Source organism: Salmo salar, chromosome ssa22, assembly GCF_905237065.1.
Source record: "Salmo salar chromosome ssa22, Ssal_v3.1, whole genome shotgun sequence".
NCBI lineage: Eukaryota > Metazoa > Chordata > Actinopteri > Salmoniformes > Salmonidae > Salmo > Salmo salar.
In genome coordinates, this window is record NC_059463.1 from 54439153 (window position 1) to 54466762 (window position 27610).

A 27610-nucleotide genomic window follows, 5' to 3' on the forward strand; every position below is an offset into this window, starting at 1 on the left:
ACATCAGTGTATCAACCTCAACACAACATCAGAGTACCAACCTCAATACAACATCAGAGTATCAACCTCAATACAACATCAGAGTATCAACCTCAATACAACATCAGAGTATCAACGTCAATACAACATCAGTGGAACAACCTCAATACAACATCAGTGTATCAACCTCAACACAACATCAGTGTATCAACCTCAATACAACATCAGAGTACCAACCTCAATACAACATCAGAGTACCAACCTCAATACAACATCAGAGTATCAACCTCAATACAACATCAGTGGAACAACCTCAATATAACATCAGAGTATCAACCTCAATACAACAACAGTGTATCAACCTCAAAACAACATCAGAGTATCAACCTCAATACAACATCAGAGTATCAACCTCAATACAACATCAGAGTACCAACCTCAATACAACATCAGTGGAACAACCTCAATAAAACATCAGTGGAACAACCTTAATACAACCTCAATACAACATCAGTGGAACAACCTCAATACAACATCAGAGTAACAACCTTAATACAACATCAAAACAACCTTACTGTATCAACCTCATAATCTCAAAACAACCTGAGTGTATCAACCTCAATATAACTTCAGTACAACCTCAGCACATCAACCTCAATACAACCTCACTATATCAACCTCAACACAACCAATACAACTTTGGTGTATCAAAAACCGAAACACCCAGGGAAGAAGAGGACAGATATACAGTGCCTTCAGAAAGTATTCACACCCCATTACTTTTTACACATTTTCGTGTGTTACAGCCTGAATTTAAAATGGATTACATTTCCATTTTTGTCACTGGCCTACTAACACTACCCCATAATGTCAAAGTGGAAATATGTTTTTCGAAATTGTTACTGAAATATCTCGAGTCAATAAGTATTCAACCCCTTCGTTATGGCAAGCCTAAAGAAGTTCAGGAGTAAACAGTTGCTTAACAAGTCACATAATAAGTTGCATGGACTCACTCTGTGTGCAATAATAATGTTTAACCTGTTGGGGCTAGGGGGCAGTATTTGCACAGCCGGATAAAAAACGTACCCGATTTAAACTGGTTACTACTCTTGCCCAGAAACGAGAATATGCATATAATTAGTAGATTTGGATAGAAAACACTCAAAAGTTTCTAAAACTGTTTGAATGGTGTCTGTGAGTACAACAGAACTCATATGGCAGGCCAAAACCTGAGAAGATTCCATACAGGAAGCGCCCTGTCTGACAATTTCTTATCCTTCTGTTGCATCTCTATCGAAAATACAGCATCTCTGCTGTAACGTGACATTTTCTAAGGCTTCCATTGGCTCTCAGAAGGCGCCAGAAAGTGGAATGATGTGTCTCCTGTCTCTGGGCGAGGAACAGCAGGAGAATTTGGATAGTGGTCAGGCTGGGGACAGTGACACTGGAGATGCGCGTTCATGAGAATTCTAAACATTTTTCTTTCAGCCTTTGAATGACTACAACGTCGCCCGGTTGGAATATTATCGCTATTTTACGAGAAAAATTGCAGAAAAATTGATTTTAAACAGCGTTTGACATGCTTCGAAGTACGGTAATGGAATATTTAAAAAAAAATTGTCACGAAATGCGCTCGTGTGTCACCCTTCGGATAGTGACCTGAACGCACGACCAAAACGGAGCTATTTCAATATAACTATGGATTATTTGGAACCAAAACAACATTTGTTGTTGAAGTAGAAGTCCTGGGAGTGCATTCTGACGAAGAACAGCAAAGGTAATCCAATTTTTCTAATAGTAATTCTGAGTTTAGTGAGCACCAAACTTGGTGGGTGTCAAATTAGCTAGCCTGTGATGGCCGAGCTATCTACTCAGAATATTGCAAACTATGCTTTCGCCGAAAAGCTATTTTAAAATCTGACACCGCAATTGCATAAAGGAGTTCTGTATCTATAATTCTTAAAATAATTGTTATGTATTTTGTGAACGTTTATTGTGAGTAATTTAGTAAATTCACCGGAAGTTTGCGATGGGTATGCTAGTTCTGAACATCACATGCTAATGTAAAAAGCTGTTTTTTGATATAAATATGAACTTGGTTGAACAAAACATGCATGTATTGTATAACATAATGTCCTAGGAGTGTCATCTGATGAAGATCATCAAAGGTTAGTGCTGCATTTAGCTGTGGTTTTGGTTTTTGTGACATATATGCTCGCTTTGAAAATGGCTGTGTGATTATTTTTGTCAGGGTACTCTCCTGACATAATCTAATGTTTTGCTTTCGCTGTAAAGCCTTTTTGAAATTGGAAAATGTGGTTAGATTAACGAGAGCCTTGTCTTTAAAATGGTGTAAAATAGTCACGTTTGAGAAATTGAAGTTATAGCATTTTTTAGGTATTTGTATTTCGCGCCACGCGATTCCACTGGCTGTTGACTAGGGTGGGACGCTAGCCCATAGAAGTTAACATGCTATTTTAATGACTACCTCATCTCTGTGCCCCACACATACAATTATCTTTAAGGTCCCTCAGTCGAGCTGTGAATTTCAAGCACAGATTCAACCACAAAGATCAGGGAGGTTTTCCAATACCTCGCAAAGAAGGGCATCTATTGGCAGAAATAAAAAAAAGCAGACATTGAATATCCCTTTGAGCATGGTGAAGTTTATTTATTACACTTTGGATGGTGTATTAATACACCCAGTCACTACAAAGATACAGTCGTCCTTCCTAACTCAGTTGTCGGAGAAGAAGGAAACCGCTCAGGGATTTCAGCATGAGGCCAATGGTGACTTTAAAACAGTTAGAGTTTAATGACTGATAGGAGAAAACTGAGGATAGATCAACAACATTGAAGTAACAACATTGTAGTAACTCCACAATGCTAACCTAATTGACAGAGTGAAAAGAAGGAAGCCTGTACAGATAAAAATATTCCAAAACATGCACCTGTTTGCAACAAGACACTAAAGTAATACTGCAAGAAATGTGGCTTTTTGTTCTGAATACAAAGTGTTCCAATACAACAGATTACTGAGCACCAGTCTCCATATTTTCAAGCATAGTGGTGGCTGCATCATGTTATAGGTATGCTTGTAATCGTTAAGGACTGGGGAGTTTTTCAGGATAAAAAATGTATGGAATGGAACTAAGCACAGGCAAAATCCTTGAGGAAAACCTGGTTCATTCTGCTTTCTACCACACACTGGGAGATTAATTCACCTTTCAGCAGGACAATAACATAAAACACAAGGCCAACTCTACACTGAAGTTGCTTACCAAGAAGAGTGAATGTTCCTGAGTGGCCGAGTTGCAGTTTTGATTTAAATCTACTTGAGAATCTATGGTAAGACCTGAAAATGGTTGTCTAGCAATGATCAACAACCAATATGAATACTTTTGAAAATAATAATGGACAGATGTTGCACAATTCAGGTGTGGAAAGCTCTTAGATACTTACCCAGAAAGACTCACAGCTGTAATCGATGCCAAAGGTGATTCTAACATGTATTGACTCAGGGATTTGAATACTAATCTAATCAATATACGTTAGTGTTATGTTTTTCATGTATGTTTTACACATTTCCTAATTCTTCTTCCACTTTGACATTACAGAGTATTGTGTGTAGATCGTTGACAAAAAAAAGACAATTTAATCATTTTAAATCCCACTTTGTAACACAACAAAATTTGGAAAAAGTCAAGGGGAGTGAATATTTTCTGAAGGCACTGTATCTATCTGATGGAACTACAGTGCACCTTACCTGTACCTTTCAACTTTAATTATAGCACTAAATGTATCAGTTATTGCCTGCATCAATGATAATTGAAGACAGACTGTCCCCGATACATGCTGCATCTTACAGAAGCAGTCAACAGTGCAATGCAGCAGATCAAATATAATATAATACATATACAGTCGGGGGAAAAAGTATTTGATCCCCTGCTGATTTTGTACGTTTGCCCACTGACAAAGAAAGGATCAGTCTATAATTTTAATGGTAGGTTTATTTGAACAGCGAGAGACAGAATAACAACAAAAATATCCAGAAAAACGCATGTCAGAAATGTTATAAATTGATTTGCATTTTAATGAGGGAAGTAAGTATTTCACCCCCTCTCAATCAAAAAGATTTCTGGCTCCCAGGTGTCTTTTATACAGGTAACGAGCTGAGATTAGGAGCACACTCTTAAAGGGAGTGCTCCTAACCACAGCTTGTTACCTGTAAAAAAGACACCTGTCCACAGAAGCAATCAATCAATCGATTCCAAACTCTCCACCATGGCCAAGACCAAAGAGCTCTCCAAGGATGTCAGGGACAAGATTGTAGACCTACACAAGGCTGGAATGGGCTACAAGACCATCGGCAAGCAGCTTGGTGAGAAGGTGACAACATTTGGTGCGATTATTCGCAAATGGAAGAAACACAAAAGAACTGTCAATATCCCTCGGCCTGGGGCTCCATGCAAGATCTCACCTCATGGAGTTGCAATGATCATGAGAACGGTGAGGAATCAGCTCAGAACTACACGGGAGGATCTTGTCAATGATCTCAAGGCAGCTGGGACCATAGTCACCAAGAAAACAATTGGTAACACACTACGCCGTGAAGGACTGAAATCCTGCAGCGCCCGCAAGGTCCCCCTGCTCAAGAAGACATATACATGCCCGTCTGAAGTTTGCCAATGAACGTCTGAATGATTCAGAGGACAACTGGTGAAAGTGTTGTGGTCAGATGAGACCAAAATGGAGCTCTTTGGCATCAACTCAACTCGCGGTGTTTGGAGGAGGAGGAATGCTGCCTATGACCCCAAGAACACCATCTCCACCGGCAAACATGGAGGTGGAAACATTATGCTTTGGGGGTGTTTTTCTGCTAAGGGGACAGGACAACTTCACCGCATCACAGGACGGGGCCATGTACCGTCAAATCTTGGGTGAGAATCTCCTTCCCTCAGCCAGGGCATTGAAAATGGGTTGTGGATGGGTATTCCAGCATGACAATGACCCAAAACACACGGCCAAGGCAACAAAGGAGTGGCTCAAGAAGAAGCACATTAAGGTCCTGTAGAGGCCTAGCCAGTCTCCAGACCTTAATCCCATAGAAAATCTGTGGAGGGAGCTTAAGGTTCGAGTTGCCAAACGTCAGCCTCGAAACCTTAATGACTTGGAGAAGATCTGCAAAGAGGAGTGGAACAAAATCCCTCCTGAGATGTGTGCAAACCTGGTGACCAACTACAAGAAACGTCTGACCTCTGTGATTGCCAACAAGGGTTTTGCCACCAAGTACTAAGTCATGTTTTGCAGAGGGGTCAAATACTTATTTCCCTCATTAAAATGCAAATCATTTTATAACATTTTTGACATGCGTGTTTCTGGATTTTTGTTGTTATTCTGTCTCTCACTGTTCAAATAAACCTACTATTAAAATTATAGACTGATCATTTCTTTGTAAGTGGGCAAACTTACAAAATCAGCAGGGGATCAAATACTTTTTTCCCCAACTGTATATACACTGCTCAAAAAAATAAAGGGAACACTAAAATAACACATCCTAGATCTGAATGAATTAAATAATCTTATTAAATACTTTTTTCTTTACATAGTTGAATGTGCTGACAACAAAATCACCCAAAAATAATCAATGGAAATCCAATTTATCAACCCATGGTGGTCTGGATTTGGAGTCACACTCAAAATTAAAGTGGAAAACCATACTACAGGCTGATCCAACTTTGATGTAATGTCCTTAAAACAAGTCAAAATGAGGCTCAGTAGTGTGTGTGGCCTCCACGTGCCTGTATGACCTCCCTACAACGCCTGGGCATGCTCCTGATGAGGTGGCGGATGGTCTCCTGAGGAATCTCCTCCCAGACCTGGACTAAAGCATCCGCCAACTCCTGGACAGTCTGTGGTGTTGGTGGATGGAGCGAGACATGATGTCCCAGATGTGCTCAATTGGATTCAGGTCTGGGGAACGGGCGGGACAGTCCATAGCATCAATGCCTTCCTCTTGCAGGACCTGCTGACACACTCCAGCCACATGAGGTCTAGTATTGTCTTGCATTAGGAGGAACCCAGGGCCAACCGCACCAGCATATGGTCTCACAAGGGGTCTGAGGATCTCATCTCGGTACCTAATGGCAGTCAGGCTACCTCTGGCGAGCACATGGAGGGCTGTGCGGCCCCCCAAAGAAATGCCACCCCACACCATGACTGACCCACCGCCAAACCGGTCATGCTGGAGGATGTTGCAGGCAGCAGAACATTCTCCACGGCGTCTCCAGACTGTCACGTCTGTCACATGTGCTCAGTGTGAACCTGCTTTCATCTGTGAAGAGCACAGGGCGCCAGTGGCGAATTTGCCAATCTTGGTGTTCTCTGGCAAATGCCAAACGTCCTGCACGGTGTTGGGCTGTAAGCACAACCCCCACCTGTGGACGTCGGGCCCTCATACCACCCTCATGGAGTCTGTTTCTGACCATTTGAGCAGACACATACACATTTGTGGCCTGCTGGAGGTCATTTTGCAGGGCTCTGGCAGTGCTCCTCCTGCCCCTCCTTGCACAAAGGCGGAGGTAGCGGTCCTGCAGCTGGGTTGTTGCCCTCCTACAGCCTCCTTCACGTGTCCTGATGTACTGGCCTGTCTCCTGGTAGCGCCTCCATGCTCTGGGCACTACGCTGACAGACACAACAAACCTTCTTGCCACAGCTCGCATTGATGTGCCATCCTGGATGAGCTGCACTACCTGAGCCACTTGTGTCGGTTGTAGACTCCTTATCATGCTACCACTAGAGTGAAAGCACCGCCAGCATTCAAAAGTGACCAAAACATCAGCCAGGAAGCATAGGAACTGCACAAAGGGGCAGAGGAGGAGCGAACCAAGACCAACTGTCCCAGACCTGCTGTTTTCAACTCTCTAGAGACACTCTGAATGATCAGCTATGAAAAGCCAACTGACATTTGCTCCTGAGGATACTGACCTGTTGCACCCTCTACAACCACTGTGATTATTATTATTTGACCCTGCTGGTCATCTATAAACATTTGAACATCTTGGCCATGTTCTGTTATAATCTCCACCCGGCACAGCCAGAAGAGGACTGGCCACCCCTCATAGCCTGGTTCCTCTCTAGGTTTCTTCCTAGGTTCTGGCCTTTTCTAGGGAGTTTTTCCAAGCCATCGTGCTTCTACACCTGCATTGCTTGCTGTTTGGGATTTTAGGCTGGGTTTCTGTACAGCTCTTTGAGACATCAGCTGATGTAAGAAGGGCTTTATAAATACATTTGATTGAGGTGATTGGTGCATTTCCCCCTCTTCCCCAATGTATGAAAACCCCTAATAAACTTCCCCTTTGCATTCTTTTTGTTATTTTGTTATTGGTGACGTGGAAACGTGGAAACCCCACACCCTTGATCTTGCACACCCTTGATATGTATATCTAAAAGGGTACGCATTTCAAGTGTGGATTAGTCTAATTTGAACAGTGTCACCTGGTTGTTTCAACACAGCTGGCGTCAGACTGTGAAAGGAGCTATGATCTGCATCGTGTTTAAACATACAGTTATCGCCACACTATAATTATACCACTTCACATTTAGCCTCAGGATACAGGCTGAACTTAAAGCACAGTGAAATGTTACATTTCAGATTAAATTCTGTGTTCAAATATAATCCGGTTACAGTCTAGGGCCCACAAACTCAAGTCTGGTCCTCGAAGCCGGTACCACTGCATTTTTTTAATTGTTCCCCTCTGATCAGGGACTGATTTATACCTGGGACACCAGGTACAGTATGTGTAATTTATTATCAGGTAGAACAGAACACCTTGTAGGGTAAGAGTTGAGTAACCACCTGGCTAGGGGATTTCATTCTAAATTATATTTCTTAAAATATTAAATACTATGACATTCAGCACAGTAAGAAAAGTAACACAGTTGGCTTTTATCATAATGAGGGATGCAGTATTTCTATACAGCAGTCATGAATCTGGAAGAACAAAAAAGACATACATTCTTTATGTTTGATGTTACCCTCCCCCACTGTACATAACGCATAGTAAACACTTTGCAAACATGCACATTAATAAAATGTGCAGCGTGAGGCAGCAGAATACAAACTCCACATCATAATATCACACCCATCCAGGCCCAACCAGCAGGGGACTGGAGAAAGCCTGATAGACAGCCAATATCACACCCATCCAGGCCCAACCAACAGGGGACTGGAGAAAGCCTGATAGACAGCCAATATCACAACCATCCAGGCCCAACCAACAGGGGACTGGAGAAAGCCTGATAGACAGCCAATATCACAACCATCCAGGCCCAACCAACAGGGGACTGGAGAAGTGATAAGAAAAATCCAGGCCCAACCAACAGGGGACTGGAGAAAGCCTGATAGACAGCCAATATCACACCCATCCAGGCGTGTACTCTTCAGGGCAGAAGCAAGCCATCCCTACTAGGAGAGAGTGGGGACAGAGAGAGAGAGAGAGCTGTGAGGTGTGGAGAACCAGAGAGACCAGAGCGATAACTCATGAAGAGCAGGAAAATAAACTCAGAGAGAGAAGGAGAGAGCGAGCTGTAAGCTCTGTACTGTAAATGCGAGGAGAGAGAGACCAGATAGAGCTGTGGAGTAGGAGACCAGATAGAGACCAGAGAGACCAGATAGAGACCAGAGAGACCAGATAGAGACCAGATAGAGACCAGAGAGACCTGAGAGACCAGAGAGAACAAATACAGCCCTAGAGAGACCTGAGGGACTAGATAGAGACAAGAGAGAGACCCGAGAGAGACCAGAGAGACCCGAAAGAGACCAGAAAGAACAGAAAAAGACCCGAGACACTAGATAGAGTCCAGAGAGAGACCAGATAAAGACCAGCTAGCCCAGATAGAAACCCGAAAGAGACCCGAGAGAGACCAGAGAGAGAGAGAGCTGAGAGACCAGAGAGGCCAGATAGACCAGATAGAGACCAGAGAGACCAGATACAGACTAGATAGAGACCCGAGAGACCAGAGAGAGAGAGAGCTGAGAGACCAGAGAGGCCAGATAGACCAGAGAGACCAGATACAGACTAGATAGAGACCAGAGAGAGACCAGAGAGAGACCAGAGAGAGCCCAGAGAGACCAGAGAGAGACCAGAGAGAGAGAGCTGAGATGAGCAGCCAGACAGTAAAGAAACTCAGTAGTGTACCTGGGATACTCTGTCTCCTGGAGGGCAAGGAATTGTCTGTCCCCTGTGAGTCCTTGTTCCCTTTAGAGTAAGGACCATCATCTGGAAGGAAGGGGGAGAAAACAGGGCTATTATAGGGATGTGTCACAAATCCCACACTATTCCCTATGTAGTGCACATATTTTAAACACAGCCCACAGTAGCTGTAGCTCTGAACAAAAGTAATGCACAGCACTGCATTTGCGGGATAAGGTGTAGTTTGAGACGCAACCATAGAGTAGGGTCATCTACTGGCTCTGGAACAGAGCTAGTAGATGAGCTGGGGTAAGCGTTGCTAATGGCTTCCCTAGTATATGCAGATGCAAACGTGACCAACAACTGTAAAGCATGCAGCTGTGAGTTCTGTTTGGAGAGATAAAGGAAATCCTTTTGTTCTGAGAGCTTAGAACACATTTAGGATCCACTCTAACAGTAAACAAAAAAATTACAGATTTCTCTCATTTTCATTTTGCCAGACTAATAAGCCTGGGTTTACTGTCTGTGTAATTTAAGCTTGAGTTTACGGTCTGTATTACTTAAGCCTGGGTTTACTATCTGTATTACTTCAGCCTGGGTTTATTGTCTGTATTACTTAAGCCTGGGATTACTGTCTGTGTTACTTAAGCCTGAGTTTATGGTATGTGTTACTTAAGCCTGAGTTTACGGTCTGTGTTTCTTAAGCCTGGGTTTACTGTCTGTGTTACTTAAGCCTGAGTTTACTGTCTGTGTTACTTAAGCCTGAGTTTACTGTCTGTGTTACTTAAGCCTGGGTTTACTGTCTGTGTTACTTAAGCCTGGATTTATTGTCTGTGTTACTTAAGCCTGTGTTTACTGTCTGTGTTACTTAATCCTGGGTTTACTGTCTGTTTTACTTAAGCCTGGGTTTACTGTTTGTGTTACTTAAGCCTGGGTTTACTGTTTGTGTTATTTAAGCCTGGGTTTACGATCTGTGTTACTTAAGCTTGAGTTTACTGTCTGTGTTACTTAAGCCTGGGTTTGTCTTATTCTGTCACAGCTGTCTGGATCTCTGTTAGGAAGTGAAGTGATACATTAGGACACATTGTTTTGAGTGTGGAGAAGAGGATTCATAATTCATGTAATGCCACAGTCTTAATTTCCTTCAAACTTGATCCATAAATTAATACTTTCACTCTTTGCTGCTATGGGACCTGCCATCAATAATTACCCCTGGAGTTCTGTTCCTTATGCCTGATATTAGATAGAACACTTCCGCTATCTATTCCCTCTATGCCTGCAGGAACACACACGCATGGACGCATGCACGCACACACGCACACACACACACACACACACACACACACACACACACACACACACACACACACACACACACACACACACACACACACACACACACACTAATATATTCCAAAAGCCCTGTCTTCACACCAGAAATTAGGCAGCACAATGATCTGTCTTTGTCACTGTCATACTCAGGAGGAGGCATTCCTCTCGCTCTGCTCCCAGTTTTACATTCAGCAGTGTTGTTAATCTATAGCATTCAGTTTTACATTCAGCAGTGTTGTTAATCTATACCATTCAGTTTTACATTCAGCAGTGTTGTTAATCTATAGCATTCAGTTTTACATTCAGCAGTGTTGTTAATCTATACCATTCAGTTTTACATTCAGCAGTGTTGTTAAATCTATACCATTTAGTTTTACATTCAGCAGTGTTGTTAATCTATACCATTCAGTTTTACATTCAGCTGTGTTGTTAATCTATACCATTCAGTTTTACATTCAGCAGTGTTGTTAATATATACCATTCAGTTTTACATTCAGCTGTGTTGTTAATCTATACCATTCAGTTTTACATTCAGCAGTGTTGTTAATCTATACCGTTCAGTTTTACATTCAGCAGTGTTGTTAATCTATACCATTCAGTTTTACATTCAGCAGTGTTGTTAATCTATAGCATTCAGTTTTACATTCAGCAGTGTTGTTAATCTATACCATTCAGTTTTACATTCAGCAGTTTTGTTAAATCTATACCATTCAGTTTTACATTCAGCAGTGTTGTTAATCTATACCATTCAGTTTTACATTCAGCAGTGTTGTTAAATCTATACCATTCAGTTTTACATTCAGCAGTGTTGTTAATCTAAACCATTCAGTTTTACATTTAGAAGTGTTGTTAATCTATACCATTCAGTTTTACATTCAGCAGTGTTGTTAAATCTATACCATTCAGTTTTACATTCAGCAGTGTTGTTAATCTATACCATTCAGTTTTACATTCAGCAGTGTTCTTAATCTATACCGTTCAGTTTTACATTCAGCAGTGTTGTTAATCTATACCATTCAGTTTTACATTCAGCAGTGTTGTTAATCTATAGCATTCAGTTTTACATTCAGCAGTGTTGTTAACCTATAGCATTCAGTTTTACATTCAGCAGTGTTGTTAATCTATACCATTCAGTTTTAGATTCAGCAATGTTGTTAATCTATACCATTCAGTTTTACATTCAGCTGTGTTGTTAATCTATACCATTCAGATTTACATTCAGCAGTGTTGTTAATCTATACCATTCAGTTTTACATTCAGCAGTGTTGTTAATCTATACCATTCAGTTTTACATTCAGCAGTGTTGTTAATCTATACCATTCAGTTTTACATTCAGCAGTGTTGTTAATCTATACCATTCCGTTTTACATTCAGCAGTGTTGTTAATCTATACCATTCCGTTTTACATTCAGCAGTGTTGTTAATCTATACCATTCAGTTTTACATTCAGCAGTGTTGTTAAATCTATACCATTCAGTTTTACATTCAGCAGTGTTGTTAATCTATACCATTCAGTTTTACATTCAGCAGTGTTGTTAATATATAGCATTCAGTTTTACATTCAGCAGTGTTGTTAATCTATACCATTCAGTTTTACATTCAGCAGTGTTGTTAATCTATACCATTCAGTTTTAGATTCAGCAGTGTTGTCAATCTATACCATTCAGTTTTACATTCAGCAGTGTTGTTAATCTATACCATTCAGTTTTACATTCAGCAGTGTTGTTAATCTATAGCATTCAGTTTTACATTCAGCAGTGTTGTTAATCTATAGCATTCAGTTTTAGATTCAGCAGTGTTGTTAAATCTATACCACTCAGTTTTACATTCAGCAGTGTTGTTAATCTATACCATTCAGTTTTACATTCAGCAGTGTTGTTAATCTATACCATTCAGTTTTACATTCAGCAGTGTTGTTAATCTATACCATTCAGTTTTACATTCAGCAGTGTTGTTAATCTATACCATTCAGTTTTACATTCAGCAGTGTTGTTAAATCTATACCATTCAGTTTTACATTCAGCAGTGTTGTTAATCTATACCATTCAGTTTTACATTCAGCAGTGTTGTTAATCTATAGCATTCAGTTTTACATTCAGCAGTGTTGTTAATCTATACCATTCAGTTTTACATTCAGCAGTGTTGTTAATCTATATCTTTACATTCAGCAGTGTTGTTAATCTATACCTTTACATTCAGCAGTGTTGTTAATCTATACCATTTAGTTTTACATTCAGCAGTGTTCTTAATCTATACCATTCAGTTTTACATTCAGCAGTGTTGTTAATCTATACCATTCAGTTTTACATTCAGCAGTGTTGTTAATCTATACTATTCAGTTTTACATTCAGCAGTGTTGTTAATCTATAGCATTCAGTTTTACATTCAGCAGTGTTGTTAATCTATAGCATTCAGTTTTAGATTCAGCAGTGTTGTTAAATCTATACCATTCAGTTTTACATTCAGCAGTGTTGTTAATCTATACCATTCAGTTTTACATTCAGCAGTGTTGTTAATCTATACCATTCAGTTTTACATTCAGCAGTGTTGTTAATCTATACCATTCAGTTTTACATTCAGCAGTGTTGTTAATCTATAGCATTCAGTTTTACATTCAGCAGTGTTGTTAATCTATAGCATTCAGTTTTAGATTCAGCAGTGTTGTTAATCTATACCATTCAGTTTTACATTCAGCAGTGTTGTTAATCTATACCATTCAGTTTTACATTCAGCAGTGTTGTTAATCTATACCATTCAGTTTTACATTCAGCAGTGTTGTTAAATCTATACCATTCAGTTTTACATTCAGCAGTGTTGTTAATCTATACCATTAAGTTTTACATTCAGCAGTGTTGTTAATCTATAGCATTCAGTTTTACATTAAGCAGTGTTGTTAATCTATACCATTCAGTTTTAGATTCAGCAGTGTTGTCAATCTATACCATTCAGTTTTACATTCAGCAGTGTTGTTAATCTATACCATTCAGTTTTACATTCAGCAGTGTTGTTAATCTATAGCATTCAGTTTTACATTCAGCAGTGTTGTTAATCTATACCATTCAGTTTTACATTCAGCAGTGTTGTTAATCTATACCTTTACATTCAGCAGTGTTGTTAATCTATACCTTTACATTCAGCAGTGTTGTTAATCTATACCTTTACATTCAGCAGGGTTGTTAATCTATACCATTCAGTTTTACATTCAGCAGTGTTGTTAATCTATAGCCTTCTGTTTTACATTCAGCAGGGTTGTTAATCTATACCATTTAGTTTTACATTCAGCAGTGTTGTTAATCTATAGCCTTCTGTTTTACATTCAGCAGTGTTGTTAATCTATAGCCTGCAGAGAGAAAGAGAGAGTGCGATTCAGCAGTGTTGTTAATCTATAGCCTTCAGAGAGAAAGAGAGAGTGTTGAAGAAACAGAAGGTCTGTGTCTATCTGGTGCTTAGTTTTTACAGTCAAGTACGGCTGGAGGCTGTTGTTCTTCCTCACAGGTGTGCTTCATTTCTTTCACTCAGAGAGACGACTCTAATCACTCCCATTGTTCTAGATTGTGTGTGTGTGTGTGTGTGTGTGTGTGTGTGTGTGTGTGTGTGTGTGTGTGTGTGTGTGTGTGTGTGTGTGTGTGTGTGTGTGTGTGTGTGTGTGTGTGTGTGTGTACTAGGAACCTGTCTGAGCAGTGTGTTCCTATTAACACTCCAGCACCAGAGGACCTGCCTGTGCATACGTATGGGTTCTGTCTCAAATGACACCCTATTCCCTATTTAGTGCACTACTTTTAACCTGGAGCTATTGAGATCTGGTCAAAAGTACTGCACTATATAGGGAATAGGCATATGGCTATGTCTCAAATGACACCCTATTCCCTATTTAGAGTACTACTTTTAACCAGGACCTCAGCCTGTGTTAAGAGATCTACTACATTAACATGCTACACACCAGTCTGTCCGTGCATCTGTCTGCTCTCTGTTGCTGCTGACCCTGTTGTATCTACACAAAGAAATGTATCAACATTAAATCACCAGCTGAGATTTATTTTGTTTTACCTCAAGTAAGACGACTGAGAACACAAGAGCCAACTGGAAGAGTTGGAGTCAACTGAAAAAGCTTATCTCTCTCCCCTTCCCTCCACTCCATCTCCCTCTTCTCCCTCCTCTCTTACTCCTCCCCTCCCTCCCTCCGCTCCATCTCCCTCCAAGCCTTTCAGTCCTATCAGCCTCTGCATGCAGTGATGAAACACTTGACTTTGCACAGCTTTAATCCCGACGCCAGAGGGCTTAAAAATCGTCCTAGTCACCTATCAAAGGAGACGATTTAGCCGTGACGCTAGGCTAGCTACCTAACTTTGGAACCTCAGTCATCGTTTTTTTCTTTTTTCTTCAGCTCATCCTTACAAGCATCAAAGTGGGTTACACATGGCAGGAGATGGAATACTGGCGTACTGCACTGTGGAATAGTAAAACTATCATCCCTGACTGTTCCCAACCATTCCAGATTAAGATAAAATGATGGCTTTGGTTTTTCAAGTGGGAAAGAATATCGTTAATGCAGAATCTAAATGGTAAAAACCCATATGTTGTTGAAAATGATAATTGCTTGAAGTAGATGTTTTGTTACTTTAATAACTAAACTTTGCCAACATGAATTTGGGAAAAAAAAAGTATTCACAAACAAACCCAGCAGGATGTTCCCATTCAATCTGTATAGGAACAGATGTGAGTGAAAATAGGTTGTTCATGTTGATCACCCAACTTTAAAATAAACTGTGAACAATACAAAGCCCTGGTTACGTCAAAAATTGCACCCTGTTCCCTAGTTATAATATAGGCCCTAGTCAAAAGTAGTGCACTATATAGGGAATAGCGTTCCATTTGGGATGCAAAACGCAATAATATTTCTTGTGAGATTCTCCGTTTCTCTACTTTCCTCGCCATTACCAGTCCAGCTGAATGGCCCCTGATTACTGTTGAGATGAACGGCACAGGTCTTATCTGAGGTAATTGAGGTAGGTATGTACATATAACTAGGAATAAAGTGGCTTGGCAACACGATAGATAATAAACATTACTAGCAGTGTATGTGATGAGTCAAAAGACGTGAGTGCAAAATGGGTCAATGCAGATAGTCCGAGTTGCTACTTGGTTAACTATTTAACTAACTATTTAGCGGTCTTATGGCGTGGGGGTGCATCGGAACCGCTTGCCGTGTGGTAGCAGAGAGAACATTCTATGACATGGGTGGCTGGAGTCTTTGACCATTTTTAGGGCCTTCCTCTCACACCGCCTAGTATAGAGGTCCTGGATGGCCAGGAGCTCAGCCCCAATGATGTACTGGGCCGTACGCACTGGCCCTATGTAGCGCCTTGCGATCGGATGCCAAGCAGTTGCCATACCAAACGGTGATGCAGCCAGTCAAGATACTCTCATTGGTGAAGTTGTAGAACTTTTGAGGATCTGAGGACTTATGCCAAATATTTTCAGCCTCCTGAGGAGTAAATGGTATATGGTGGTCAGCTTGAAACATGTAGGTATTACAGACTGGGTTAGGGAGAGGTTGAAAATGTCAGTGAATACACTTGCTAGCTGGTCAGTTCATGCTCTGAGTACACATCCTGGTAATCTGTCTGTGAATGTTAACCTGTTCAAAGGTCTTACTCATATTGGTTATGGAGGGCGTGATCACACAGTTGTCCGGAACAGCTGGTGCTCTACCACATGGTTCAGTGTTGCTAGCCTCGAAGCGAGCATAAAAGGCATTTAGCTCGTCTGGTAGACTTGCATTACTATGCAGCTTGCGGCTGGGATTCCCTTTGTAATCCGTGATAGTTTGCAATCTCCGCCATATCCGATGAGCTTCAGAGCCCGGATAGTATGATTTTTAGTACTGTATTGACACTTTGCCTGTTTGATGGCTCATCGCAGGTCGTAGCAGGATTTCTTATAAGCATCCGAATTAGTGTCCCGCTCCATGAAAGTGGCAGCTCCAGTCTTTAGCTTGGGTGAGCGGATGATGCATCTAATCCATGGCTTCTGTTTGGAATATGCATGTACTATCACTGTGGGGACGACGTCGTCGATGCACTTATTAATGAAGCCAGTGAGTGATGTGGTAAAGTCCTCAATGACATCGTATGAATCCCAGAACATATTCCAGTTTGTGCAAGTCTTCCGCATTGGGTGCATCACTGGTACTTCCTGTTTGAGTTTTTGCTTGTGAGTAGGAAACAGGAGAATATGGTCAGATTTTCAAAATGGAGGGCAAGGGAAAGCTTTGTATGCATTTATGCATGCGGAGAGATGTAGAGTTGTTTCTCCTCTAATTGCACATGCTGGTAGAAAGTAGGTAAAACTGATTTCAGTTTGCCTGCATTAAAATCACCGGCCACTAGGAGCGCCGCCTCTGGATGAGCATTTTCTTCTTTCCTTATGGCCCTATACAGCTCATTGAGTGCTGTTTTAGTGCCACCATCCGTTTGTGGTGGTAAATAGACAGTTATACTGAACAAAAATATAAATGCAACCTACAACAATTTTAACGATTTTTCAGAGTTACAGTTCATATAAGGAAATCAGTCAATTGAAATAAATTCATTAGGCACTAATCTATGGATTTCACATGACTGGGCAGAGGTGCACCCATGGGTGGGCCTGGGAGGGCATAGACCCGACCACTTGGCAGCCAGGCTGACACACTGGGGAGCCAGGCCCAGACAATCAGAATGAGTTTTTCCCCACAAAAGGGCTTTATTACAGACAGAAATACTCCTTAGCACCCTCTCCACACCCACTCAGACGATCCCGCAGGGGAAAAAGCCGGATGTGGAGGTCCTGGGCTGGCATGGTTATACGTGGTCTGCGGTTGTGAGGCCGGTTGGACATACTGTCAAATTTTCTAAAACGACATTAAAGGCAGCTTTTGTGACATCCCTCCCACTCTGTCTGCTGGGATCTCCTGTTTGGTAGTCTGCTTGTTGCAGGAGGCTGGTAGGCAGAGCTGGGAGGATCGTCAGCTGATGTGGCACAACTGGGCAGGCTTGGCCTGCAGGCTATAAGGGAAGCCACTGACTTTCTTCCCTGACTGGTAGGCTGGCTACCACCGCCTTTTGTTTTTGTTCTGTTTTCACCATACAACCCCCTCACCATTCATCCACACACTGCATACACTACTGATAGTACAGACGTCTACAGCTTACGTTACATTTTTGTATTTATTATTATTTAGTTTAATACATCTACTTCTTTTTACATTTAAGTCATGCATGGTCTCCCTTTGTTGTTACGAACTATGAGCCAGGTCTTAACAGTCGTAACAGTAGAGAAAATAACATTAAATTCTCTGGCAACAGCTCTGGTATTCTTGCAGTCAGCATGCCAATTGCACGCTCACTTAAAATTTGACAAATATGTGGCATTGTGTTGTGTGACTTAACTGCACATTTTAAAGTGGCCTTTTATTATCCCCAGCACAATGTGTAATGATCCTGCTTTTTAATCAGCTTCTTGATATGCCACACCTGTCAGGTGTATGGATTATATTGGCAAAGGAGAAATGCTCTCTTACAAGGATGTAAACACATATGTAAAATGTCTGGGATTTTTTATTTCAGCTCATGAAAAATGAGAACAACACTTTACATGTCGTGTTTATATTTTTGTTCAGTGTATATGAAAACTCTCTTGGTAAATAGTATGGTCTACAGCTTACATTGAGGTATTCTTACTCAGGCGAGGAGAACCTTGAGACTTCCTTAATATTAGAGATGAATAACCAGCTGTTGTTAATAAAGAGACACACACCTCCGCCCTTGAGATTGCCCGACGCTAACGTTCTGTCCTGCCGATGCAGAGAAAAAAACAGATAGATCTACAGTGCATTCAGAAAGTATTCAGACCCCTTGACTTTTTCCACATTTTGTTACATTACAGCCTTATTCTAAAATTGATTAGATTGTTTTTTCCCCTCATCAATCTACACACAATACCCCATAATGACAAAGCAAAAATAGGTTTTTAGAAATGGAAAAAATGAAAATACAAAAACAAAATGAAATATCATATTTGCATAAGTTTTCAGACCCTTTACTCAGTACTTTGTTGAGGCACCTTTGGCAGCGATTAACAGCCTCAAGTCTTCTTGGGTATGACACTACAAGCTTGACACACCTGTACTCACATTCTTCTCTGCAGATCCTCTCAAGCTCTGTCAGGTTGGATGGGGAGTGTCGCTGCACAGCTATTCTCAGGTCTCTCCAGAGATGTTCAATCGGTTTCAAGTCCAGGCTCTGGCTGGGCCACTCAAGGACATTCAGAGACTTGACCCGAAGCCACTCCTGCGTTGTCTTGTCTGTGTGCTTAGGGTCGTTCTCCTGTTGGAAGGTGAACCTTCGCCCCAGTCTGAGGTCCTGAGCGCTCTGAAGCAGGTTATCATCAAAGATTTCTCTGTACTTTGCTCTGTTCATCTTTCCCTCGATCCTGACTACTCTCCCAGTCTCTGCTGCTGAAAAACATCCCCACAGCATGATGCTGCCACCACCATGCTTCACCGTAGGGATGGTGCCAGGTTTCCTCCAGACGTGAAGCTTGGCATTCAGGCCAATGAGTTCAATATTGGTTTCATCAGAGCAGAGAATCTTGTTTCTCATGGTCTGTTAATCCTTTAGGTGCCTTTTGGCAAACTCCAAGCGGGCCATCATGTGCCTTTTACTGAGGAGTGGCTTCCGTCTGGCCACTCTATAATAAAGGCCTGATTGGTGGAGTGCTGCAGAGATGGTTGTCCTTCTGGAAGGTTAACCCATCTCCACAGAGGAACTCTGGAACTCTGTCAGAGTGACCATCATTTTGTTGGTCACATCCCTGACCAAGGCCCTTCTCCCCTGATTGCTCAGTTTGGCCAGGCGGCCAGCTCTAGGAAGAGTCTTGGTGGTTCCAAACTTCTTCCATTTAAGAATGATGGAGGTCACTGTGTTCTTGGGGATCTTCAATACTGCAGAAATGTTTTCGTACCCTTCCCCAGATCTGTGCCTCGACACAATCCTGTCTCGAAGCTCTATGGACAATTCCTTCGACCTCATGGCTTGAATTTTGCTCTGACATGCACTGTCAACTGTGGGACCTTATATAGACAGGTGTGTGCCTTTACAAATTATGTCCAATTAATTTAATTTACCACCTGTGGACTCCAATCAAGTATAGAAACATCTCAAGGATGATCAATTGAAACAGGATGCACCTGAGCACAATTTAGAGTCTCATAGCAATGGGTCTGAATACCCATGTAAAAAAGCTATTTCAGCTTTTAACATATAATACATTTGCGAAAATGTCTAAAAACCTGTTTTTGCTTTATCATTATCGGGTATTGTTCGTAGATTGATGAGAAAAAAATTATATTGAATAAATTTTAGATTAAGGCTGAAACGTAACAAAATGTGGGGTCTGAATACCTTCCTATATTGACCTTTTCAGCCACAACTCCCGAGAAACGTAGGATATTCCAGTTCTTCAGGTCCCGTTGATAAGATAGTCTCGAACGGAGCTCATCAACCATTGATTCTGTACATTGGTCAATAGAAGACAGGGTAGAGGTGGTTTATTGCCGATGTAATTTCGCCTGGGTGCCCGCACGTCGGCCTCTCTTGAGCTGTCTCTTTCTCTTCCTGAGTCTCAGGGATTAGGGCATGGTCCACTTGAACTTTTCGACCTTTTGCCACATTTCAGGCTTCAAACATAAAGATATAAAACTGTAATTTTTTGTGAAGAATCAACAACAAGTGGGGCACAATCATGAAGTGGAACGGAATTTATTGGATATTTCAAACCTTTTTAACAAATAAAAAACTAAAAAATTGGGCGTGCAAAATTATTCAGCCCCTTTACTTTCAGTGCAGCAAACTCTCTCCAGAAGTTCAGTGAGGATCTCTGAATGATCCAATGTTGACCTAAATGACTAATGATGATAAATAGAATCCACCTGTGTGTAATCAAGTCTCCGTATAAATGCACCTGCTCTGTGATAGTCTCAGAGGTCCGTTTAAAGCGCCACCACCATGCTTCACCGTAGAGCATCATGAAGAACAAGGAACACACCAGGCAGGTCCGAGATACTGTTGTGGAGAAGTTTAAAGCCGGATTTGGATACAAAAAGATTTCCCAAGCTTTAAACATCCCAAGGAGCACTGTGCAAGCGATAATATTGAAATGGAAGGAGTATCAGACCACTGCAAATCTACGAAGACCCGGCCGTCCCTCTAAACTTTCAGCTCATACAAGGAGAAGACTGATCAGAGATGCAGCCAAGAGGCCCATGATCACTCTGGATGAACTGCAGAGATCTACAGCTGAGGTGGGAGACTCTGTCCATAGGACAACAATCAGTCGTATACTGCACAAATCTGGCCTTTATGGAAGAGTGGCAAGAAGAAAGCCATTTCTTAAAGATATCCATAAAAGGTGTCGTTTAAAGTTTGCCACTAGCCACCTGGGAGACACACCAAACATGTGGAAGAAGGTGCTCTGGTCAGATGAAACCAAAATCGAACTTTTTGGCAACAATGCAAAACGTTATGTTTGGCGTAAAAGCAACACAGCTCATCACCCTGAACACACCATCCCCACTGTCAAACATGGTGGTGGCAGCATCATGGTTTGGGCCTGCTTTTCTTCAGCAGGGGCAGGGAAGTTGGTTAAAATTGATGGGAAGATGGATGGAGCCAAATACAGGACCATTCTGGAAGAAAACCTGATGGAGTCTGCAAAAGACCTGAGACTGGGATGGAGATTTGTCTTCCAACAAGACAATGATCCAAAACATAAAGCAAAATCTACAATGGAATGGTTCACAAATAAACATATCCAGGTGTTAGAATGGCCAAGTCAAAGTCCAGACCTGAATCCAATCGAGAATCTGTGGAAAGAACTGAAAACTGCTATTCACAAACGCTCTCCATCCAACCTCACTGAGCTCGAGCTGTTTTGCAAGGACGAATGGGCAAAAATGTCAGTCTCTCGATGTGCAAAACTGATAGAGACATACCCCAAGCGACTTACAGCTGTAATCGCAGCAAAAGGTGGCGCTACAAAGTATTAACTTAAGGGGGCTGAATAATTTTGCACAGCCAATTTTTCAGTTTTTTATTTGTTAAAAAAGTTTGAAATATCCAATAAATTTCGTTCCACTTCATAATTGTGTCCCATTTGTTGTTGATTCTTCACAAAAAATTACAGTTTTATATCTTTATGTTTGAAGCCTGAAATGTGGCAAAAGGTTGAAAAGTTCAAGGGGGCCGAATACTTTCGCAAGGCACTGTATGTCCTGCACCACCGACTCATTGAAGTACAAATCTTCATCCAAATCAAGGTTAGTGATCACTTTTCTGATGTCCAGGAGCTCTTTTTAGTCATAGGAAAAGATGGTGGAAACATTATGTACCAACAAGTTAATCTCATTGTGTGAGTGTGTGTGATTCAGGGAGCCCATTCAGGTTTTAATTAGCAGTCATTATAAGGACCAGGGGGACAGGGAGACAATGGACTAGGAGGCAGGAAGCATGACTGCTGGTCTAACACCCACACACACACACAGAGAGTAATGGGCAGATAATGCAAGGGATGGCAGGGTGCACGTCTCTCTACTTCCACACACAGAGAGACTAAATACACCTCCACACCTGACAAACCACACACACACACACACAAACACACACACACACACACACACACACACACACACACACACACACACACACACACACACACACACACACACACACACACACACACACACACACACACACACACACACAGACACACCACCATACGTAACACTACCACACGTCCACTATGAAGCCTATGGGCATGTAACTCACAACAGGAGGGAAACATACTAATTGAGCTGCGTTCAAATTATGTAATTCGTGTGGCTCTAGTATTATTTAGCTGGAAGTTGAAGAGTAACTGGAAGTTGAAGAGTAACTGGAAGTTGAAGGGTAGCTGGAAGTTGAAGGGTAGCTGGAAGTTGAAGAGTAGCTGGAAGTTGAAGGGTAGCTGGAAGTTGAAGAGTAGCTGGAAGTTGAAGAGTAACTGGAAGTTGAAGAGTAGCTGGAAGTTGAAGGGTAGCTGGAAGTTGAAGAGTAGCTGGAAGTTGAAGGGTAGCTGGAAGTTGAAGAGTAGCTGGAAGTTGAAGAGTACTGGAAGTTGAAGAGTAGCTGGAAGTTGAAGAGTAGCTGGAAGTTGAAGAGTAACTGGAAGTTGAAGAGTAGCTGGAAGTTGAAGGGTAGCTGGAAGTTGAAGAGTAACTGGAAGTTGAAGAGTAACTGGAAGTTGAAGAGTAGCTGGAAGTTGAAGAGTAACTGGAAGTTGAAGAGTAGCTGGAAGTTGAAGGGTAGCTGGAAGTTGAAGAGTAGCTGGAAGTTGAAGAGTAACTGGAAGTTGAAGAGTAGCTGGAAGTTGAAGAGTAGCTGGAAGTTACGAGCGTTTTTTCTTCCTCTGCTAGCAACCATCCCAGTCCCGCTGATTGAGTTAGCCCACAGAGCTAAAGACAGAAATACTGTGTTTGGGGCATGCTTGTTCCACAGCATCACGGCTAGGATAGCTTGCACAGCTAAAGACAGACAGACTGTGTTGTTTGGGGTGTGCTTGTTGGCTTATTCCAGAACATCACGACTGGGTTAGCTGGCTGAGCATAAGACAGACTGTGTTGTTTGGGGTGTGCTTGTTGGCTTATTCCAGAACATCACGACTGGGTTAGCTGGCTGAGCATAAGACAAACTGTGTTGTTTTGGGCGTGCTTGTTGCTTGTCACGACTCAGGCTCTGCTCTCCACAAGGTTTCTTTCTAACTTGATGCACCCCTCTAGTGAAACTGGTTTGGATTGAGGGATGAGGCAGAGGGAGGGAAGATGGAGAGAGAGATGAGAGAGACGGAGGGATATGAGACGGAGGGATGTGAGTGGGTGTGCACTCCTGCATTTTTGATCAAAGCCGCGCTCGGCACGGTATGTTGGAAGTGACAAGCGGTCGGCGGGGTGTTTTTCCCTCGACAGCTGTGTCACCATGGATTACTGTCTGCATCATAGCTGTGCGTCTGTGTCTGATAAGGTGCTGCTTCACTAGATAATCTCTTGAGGTGTTTATTCAACAGCTATCCTAGAAATTCATTAGTTTACTCTTTTTCAGCTCAACACACTCTGTTCAGCCTCTCTCTTGGGGATATAATGGCCATAGGAGGATTGTAGAGGTAAATATGTGTTTAATATAGGTGACAACTGCCTTTGATCGCTCAGAATAGACTTTATTATATCAGACTGACCCCAGGTCGGTTGGTCGGTCGGCTCCTGGAGTAATGTGCTAGGTGCCCGTGCAGTGCCACCATGTTTTATGGTTTGTTTACACAGCAGCAGTCATAACCTGCCAACAAGACGTAGCACAGGAGGAGGATGAACCCACTTTGAACTGATACTATGTTTCCCATGGATCTATTCTAACGACTCAGATGAACTGGTATTATGTTTCCCATGGATCTATAACTGATACTATGTTTCCCATGGATCTATAACTGATACTATGTTTCCCATGGATCTATTCTAACGACTCAGATGAACTGGTATTATGTTTCCCATGGATCTATTCTAACGACTCAGATGAACTGGTACTATGTTTCCCATGGATCTATTCTAACGACTCAGATGAACTGGTACTATGTTTCCCATGGATCTATTCTAACGACTCAGATGAACTGGTACTATGTTTCCCATGGATCTATTCTAACGACTCAGATGAACTGGTATTATGTTTCCCATGGATCTATTCTAACGACTCAGATGAACTGGTACTATGTTTCCCATGGATCTATTCTAACGACTCAGATGAACTGGTACTATGTTTCCCATGGATCTATTCTAATGACTCATATGAACTGGTACTATGTTTCCCATGGATCTATTCTAACGACTCAGATGAACTGGTACTATGTTTCCCATGGATCTATTCTAACGACTCAGATGAACTGGTACTATGTTTCCCATGGATCTATTCTAACGACTCAGATGAACTGGTACTATGTTTCCCATGGATCTATAACTGATACTATGTTTCCCATGGATCTATAACTGATACTATGTTTCCCATGGATCTATAACTGGTACTATGTTTCCCATGGATCTATTCTAATGACTCAGATGAACTGGTACTATGTTTCCCATGGATCTATTCTAACGACTCAGATGAACTGGTACTATGTTTCCCATGGATCTATTCTAATGACTCAGATGAACTGGTACTATGTTTCCCATGGATCTATAACTGATACTATGTTTCCCATGGATCTATAACTGATACTATGTTTCCCATGGATCTATTCTAACGACTCAGATGAACTGGTACTATGTTTCCCATGGATCTATTCTAACGACTCAGATGAACTGGTATTATGTTTCCCATGGATCTATTCTAACGACTCAGATGAACTGGTACTATGTTTCCCATGGATCTATTCTAACGACTCAGATGAACTGGTACTATGTTTCCCATGGATCTATTCTAATGACTCAGATGAACTGGTACTATGTTTCCCATGGATCTATTCTAACGACTCAGATGAACTGGTACTATGTTTCCCATGGATCTATTCTAATGACTCAGATGAACTGGTACTATGTTTCCCATGGATCTATAACTGATACTATGTTTCCCATGGATCTATTCTAACGACTCAGATGAACTGGTACTATGTTTCCCATGGATCTATTCTAACGACTCAGATGAACTGGTAGTATGTTTCCCATGGATCTATTCTAACGAATCAGAGATGATGACTAATCTCTGCTTGGAGCTGAAAACTTGCGTTGGCTCCCCGATGTGTGATGAACTTGTACTGAACTAGTAGACTACCACGTTTCCGATGGAGCTACTGAAGTGTCCTTATACTCTCTGGGGATATATAACATGCAAGCTGATATAAGCAGTGAAGTAGTTATTATGTCAGTGGAAGACTGTAGTACAATAGAATAAAGCAACTTTATTGTCCACTCCATTGAACAACAGAAATGAGTATTTTGTGCTGTCACATTATCCGGACTAACATAGCAGAGCTGGAAGCAACACAGAATCAGATTCAGTCGCCCGTGGAGCGGGTTAAGGGCTAAAGTTCTCTGGCTCCAGGACACACTTCACTGTGAGTGGGCATACTTTAACTGTAGGACAGTGTTTCTAAACTTTTTACAGTCTACTTTTCAGGATATTCTCTTATATGTGTTTGGCTCAAGGTCTTTACATGTCAGTGTCTACTGTCTACCTATGGCCTATTGCATACTGTTGAATAATGCTTTTCAAGTTTTTGTGTACCAAGGACCAACACATTATGGTTAATACTTCAACATTGGACTACAATTCACAGATTGCTTCTGAAAACTAGTACCCTTTTCACACTGAGATATTTTATTTTCACTACTGTATGTTGGATACGTAACCAGAACAGCTCAGTACAGCTTGGTATGGCTGGACTCAGTAGTGGATATGTAACCAGGTCAGTACAGCTTGGTATGGCTGGACTCAGTAGTGGATATGTAACCAGGTCAGTACAGCTTGGTATGGCTGGACTCAGTAGTGGATATGTAACCAGGTCAGTACAGCTTGGTATGGCTGGACTCAGTAGTGGATATGTAACCAGCTCAGTACAGCTTGGTATGGCTGGACTCAGTAGTGGATATGTAACCAGGTCAGTACAGCTTGGTATGGCTGGACTCAGTAGTGGATATGTAACCAGGTCAGTACAGCTTGGTATGGCTGGACTCAGTAGTGGATATGTAACCAGCTCAGTACAGCTTGGTATGGCTGGACTCAGTAGTGGATATGTAACCAGCTCAGTACAGCTTGGTATGGCTGGACTCAGTAGTGGATATGTAACCAGACCAGCTCAGTACAGCTTGGTATGGCTGGACTCAGTAGAATGACACTTGCACTATAAAGAGTCACACTTGCACTATAAAAACAGCCATATCTTTTTTACAATCAGGGGCAAGTCTGAATCCTATGTACCTTTCTGTAGTTATTTGTTAGTGCTTTAATGCAATACTAACAATTAATTGTTAAAATATATCTTTCATGACAAAATCTCTATTTAGTGCTAGATAACGGAGAGTCATCTGGTTAATAAATTGTTTTGGGGGGGATATGAAAACAGCATAACATATATGACTATATCAACACAAACTGTTACATGTAACAGGGTTACATGGTATCGGAGTTACGTGGTAACAGAGTTACATAGTTTTCAGTTATGTGGTAACATATTTACATAGTAACAGAGTTAGGTGGTAACAGAGTTACATAGTAACAGAGTTTCGTGGTAACAGATTTACATCGTTTTCAGTTATGTGGTAACATAGTTACATAGTAACAGAGTTTCGTGGTAATTGATTTACATAGTAACAGGGTTTCGTGGTAACAGAGTTACATAGTTTTCAGAGTTACGTGGTAACAGAGCTACATAGTAACATAGTTACGTGGTAACTGAGTTACATAGTTTTCAGAGTTACGTGGTAACAGAGTTAGGTGGTAACATAGTTACATAGTAACATAGTTTTGTGGTAACAGAGGTATATAGTTTTCAGAGTTACGTGGTAACATAGTTACATAGTTTTCAGAGTTACGTGGTAACAGAGTTAGGTGGTAACATAGTTACATAGTAACAGAGTTTTGTGGTAACAGAGTTATATCGTTTTCAGAGTTACGTGGTAACATAGTTACATAGTAACAGAGTTACGTTGTAACAGAGTTACATAGTAACAGAGTTAGGTGGTAACAGAGTTACATAGTAACATAGTTACGTGGTAACAGAGTTACATAGTAACAGAGTTAGGTGGTAACAGAGTTAGGTGGTAACAGAGTTACATAGTAACAGAGTTAGGTGGTAACAGAGTTACATAGTAACAGAGTTAGGTGGTAACAGAGTTACATAGTAACATAGTTACGTGGTAACAGAGTTACATAGTAACAGAGTTAGGTGGTAACAGAGTTACATAGTAACAGAGTTACGTTGTAACAGAGTTACATAGTAACATAGTTACGTGGTAACAGAGTTACATAGTAACATAGTTAGGTGGTAACAGA

General features: G+C 41.4%; 1 protein-coding gene across 3 annotated transcripts in view; it reads right to left on the minus strand.

Annotated features, from left to right (window-relative positions):
• grip2b (glutamate receptor interacting protein 2b) overlaps positions 1 to 27610 on the minus strand; it is a 234409-nt gene that overhangs the window by 196884 nt on the left and 9915 nt on the right. For all 3 annotated transcript variants that reach the window (XM_014168262.2, XM_045705195.1, XM_014168261.2), the window contains exon 2: positions 9180 to 9260. In XM_014168262.2, the coding sequence (XP_014023737.2) occupies positions 9180 to 9260 (81 nt within the window). The remainder of the gene's footprint in view (positions 1 to 9179; positions 9261 to 27610) is intronic.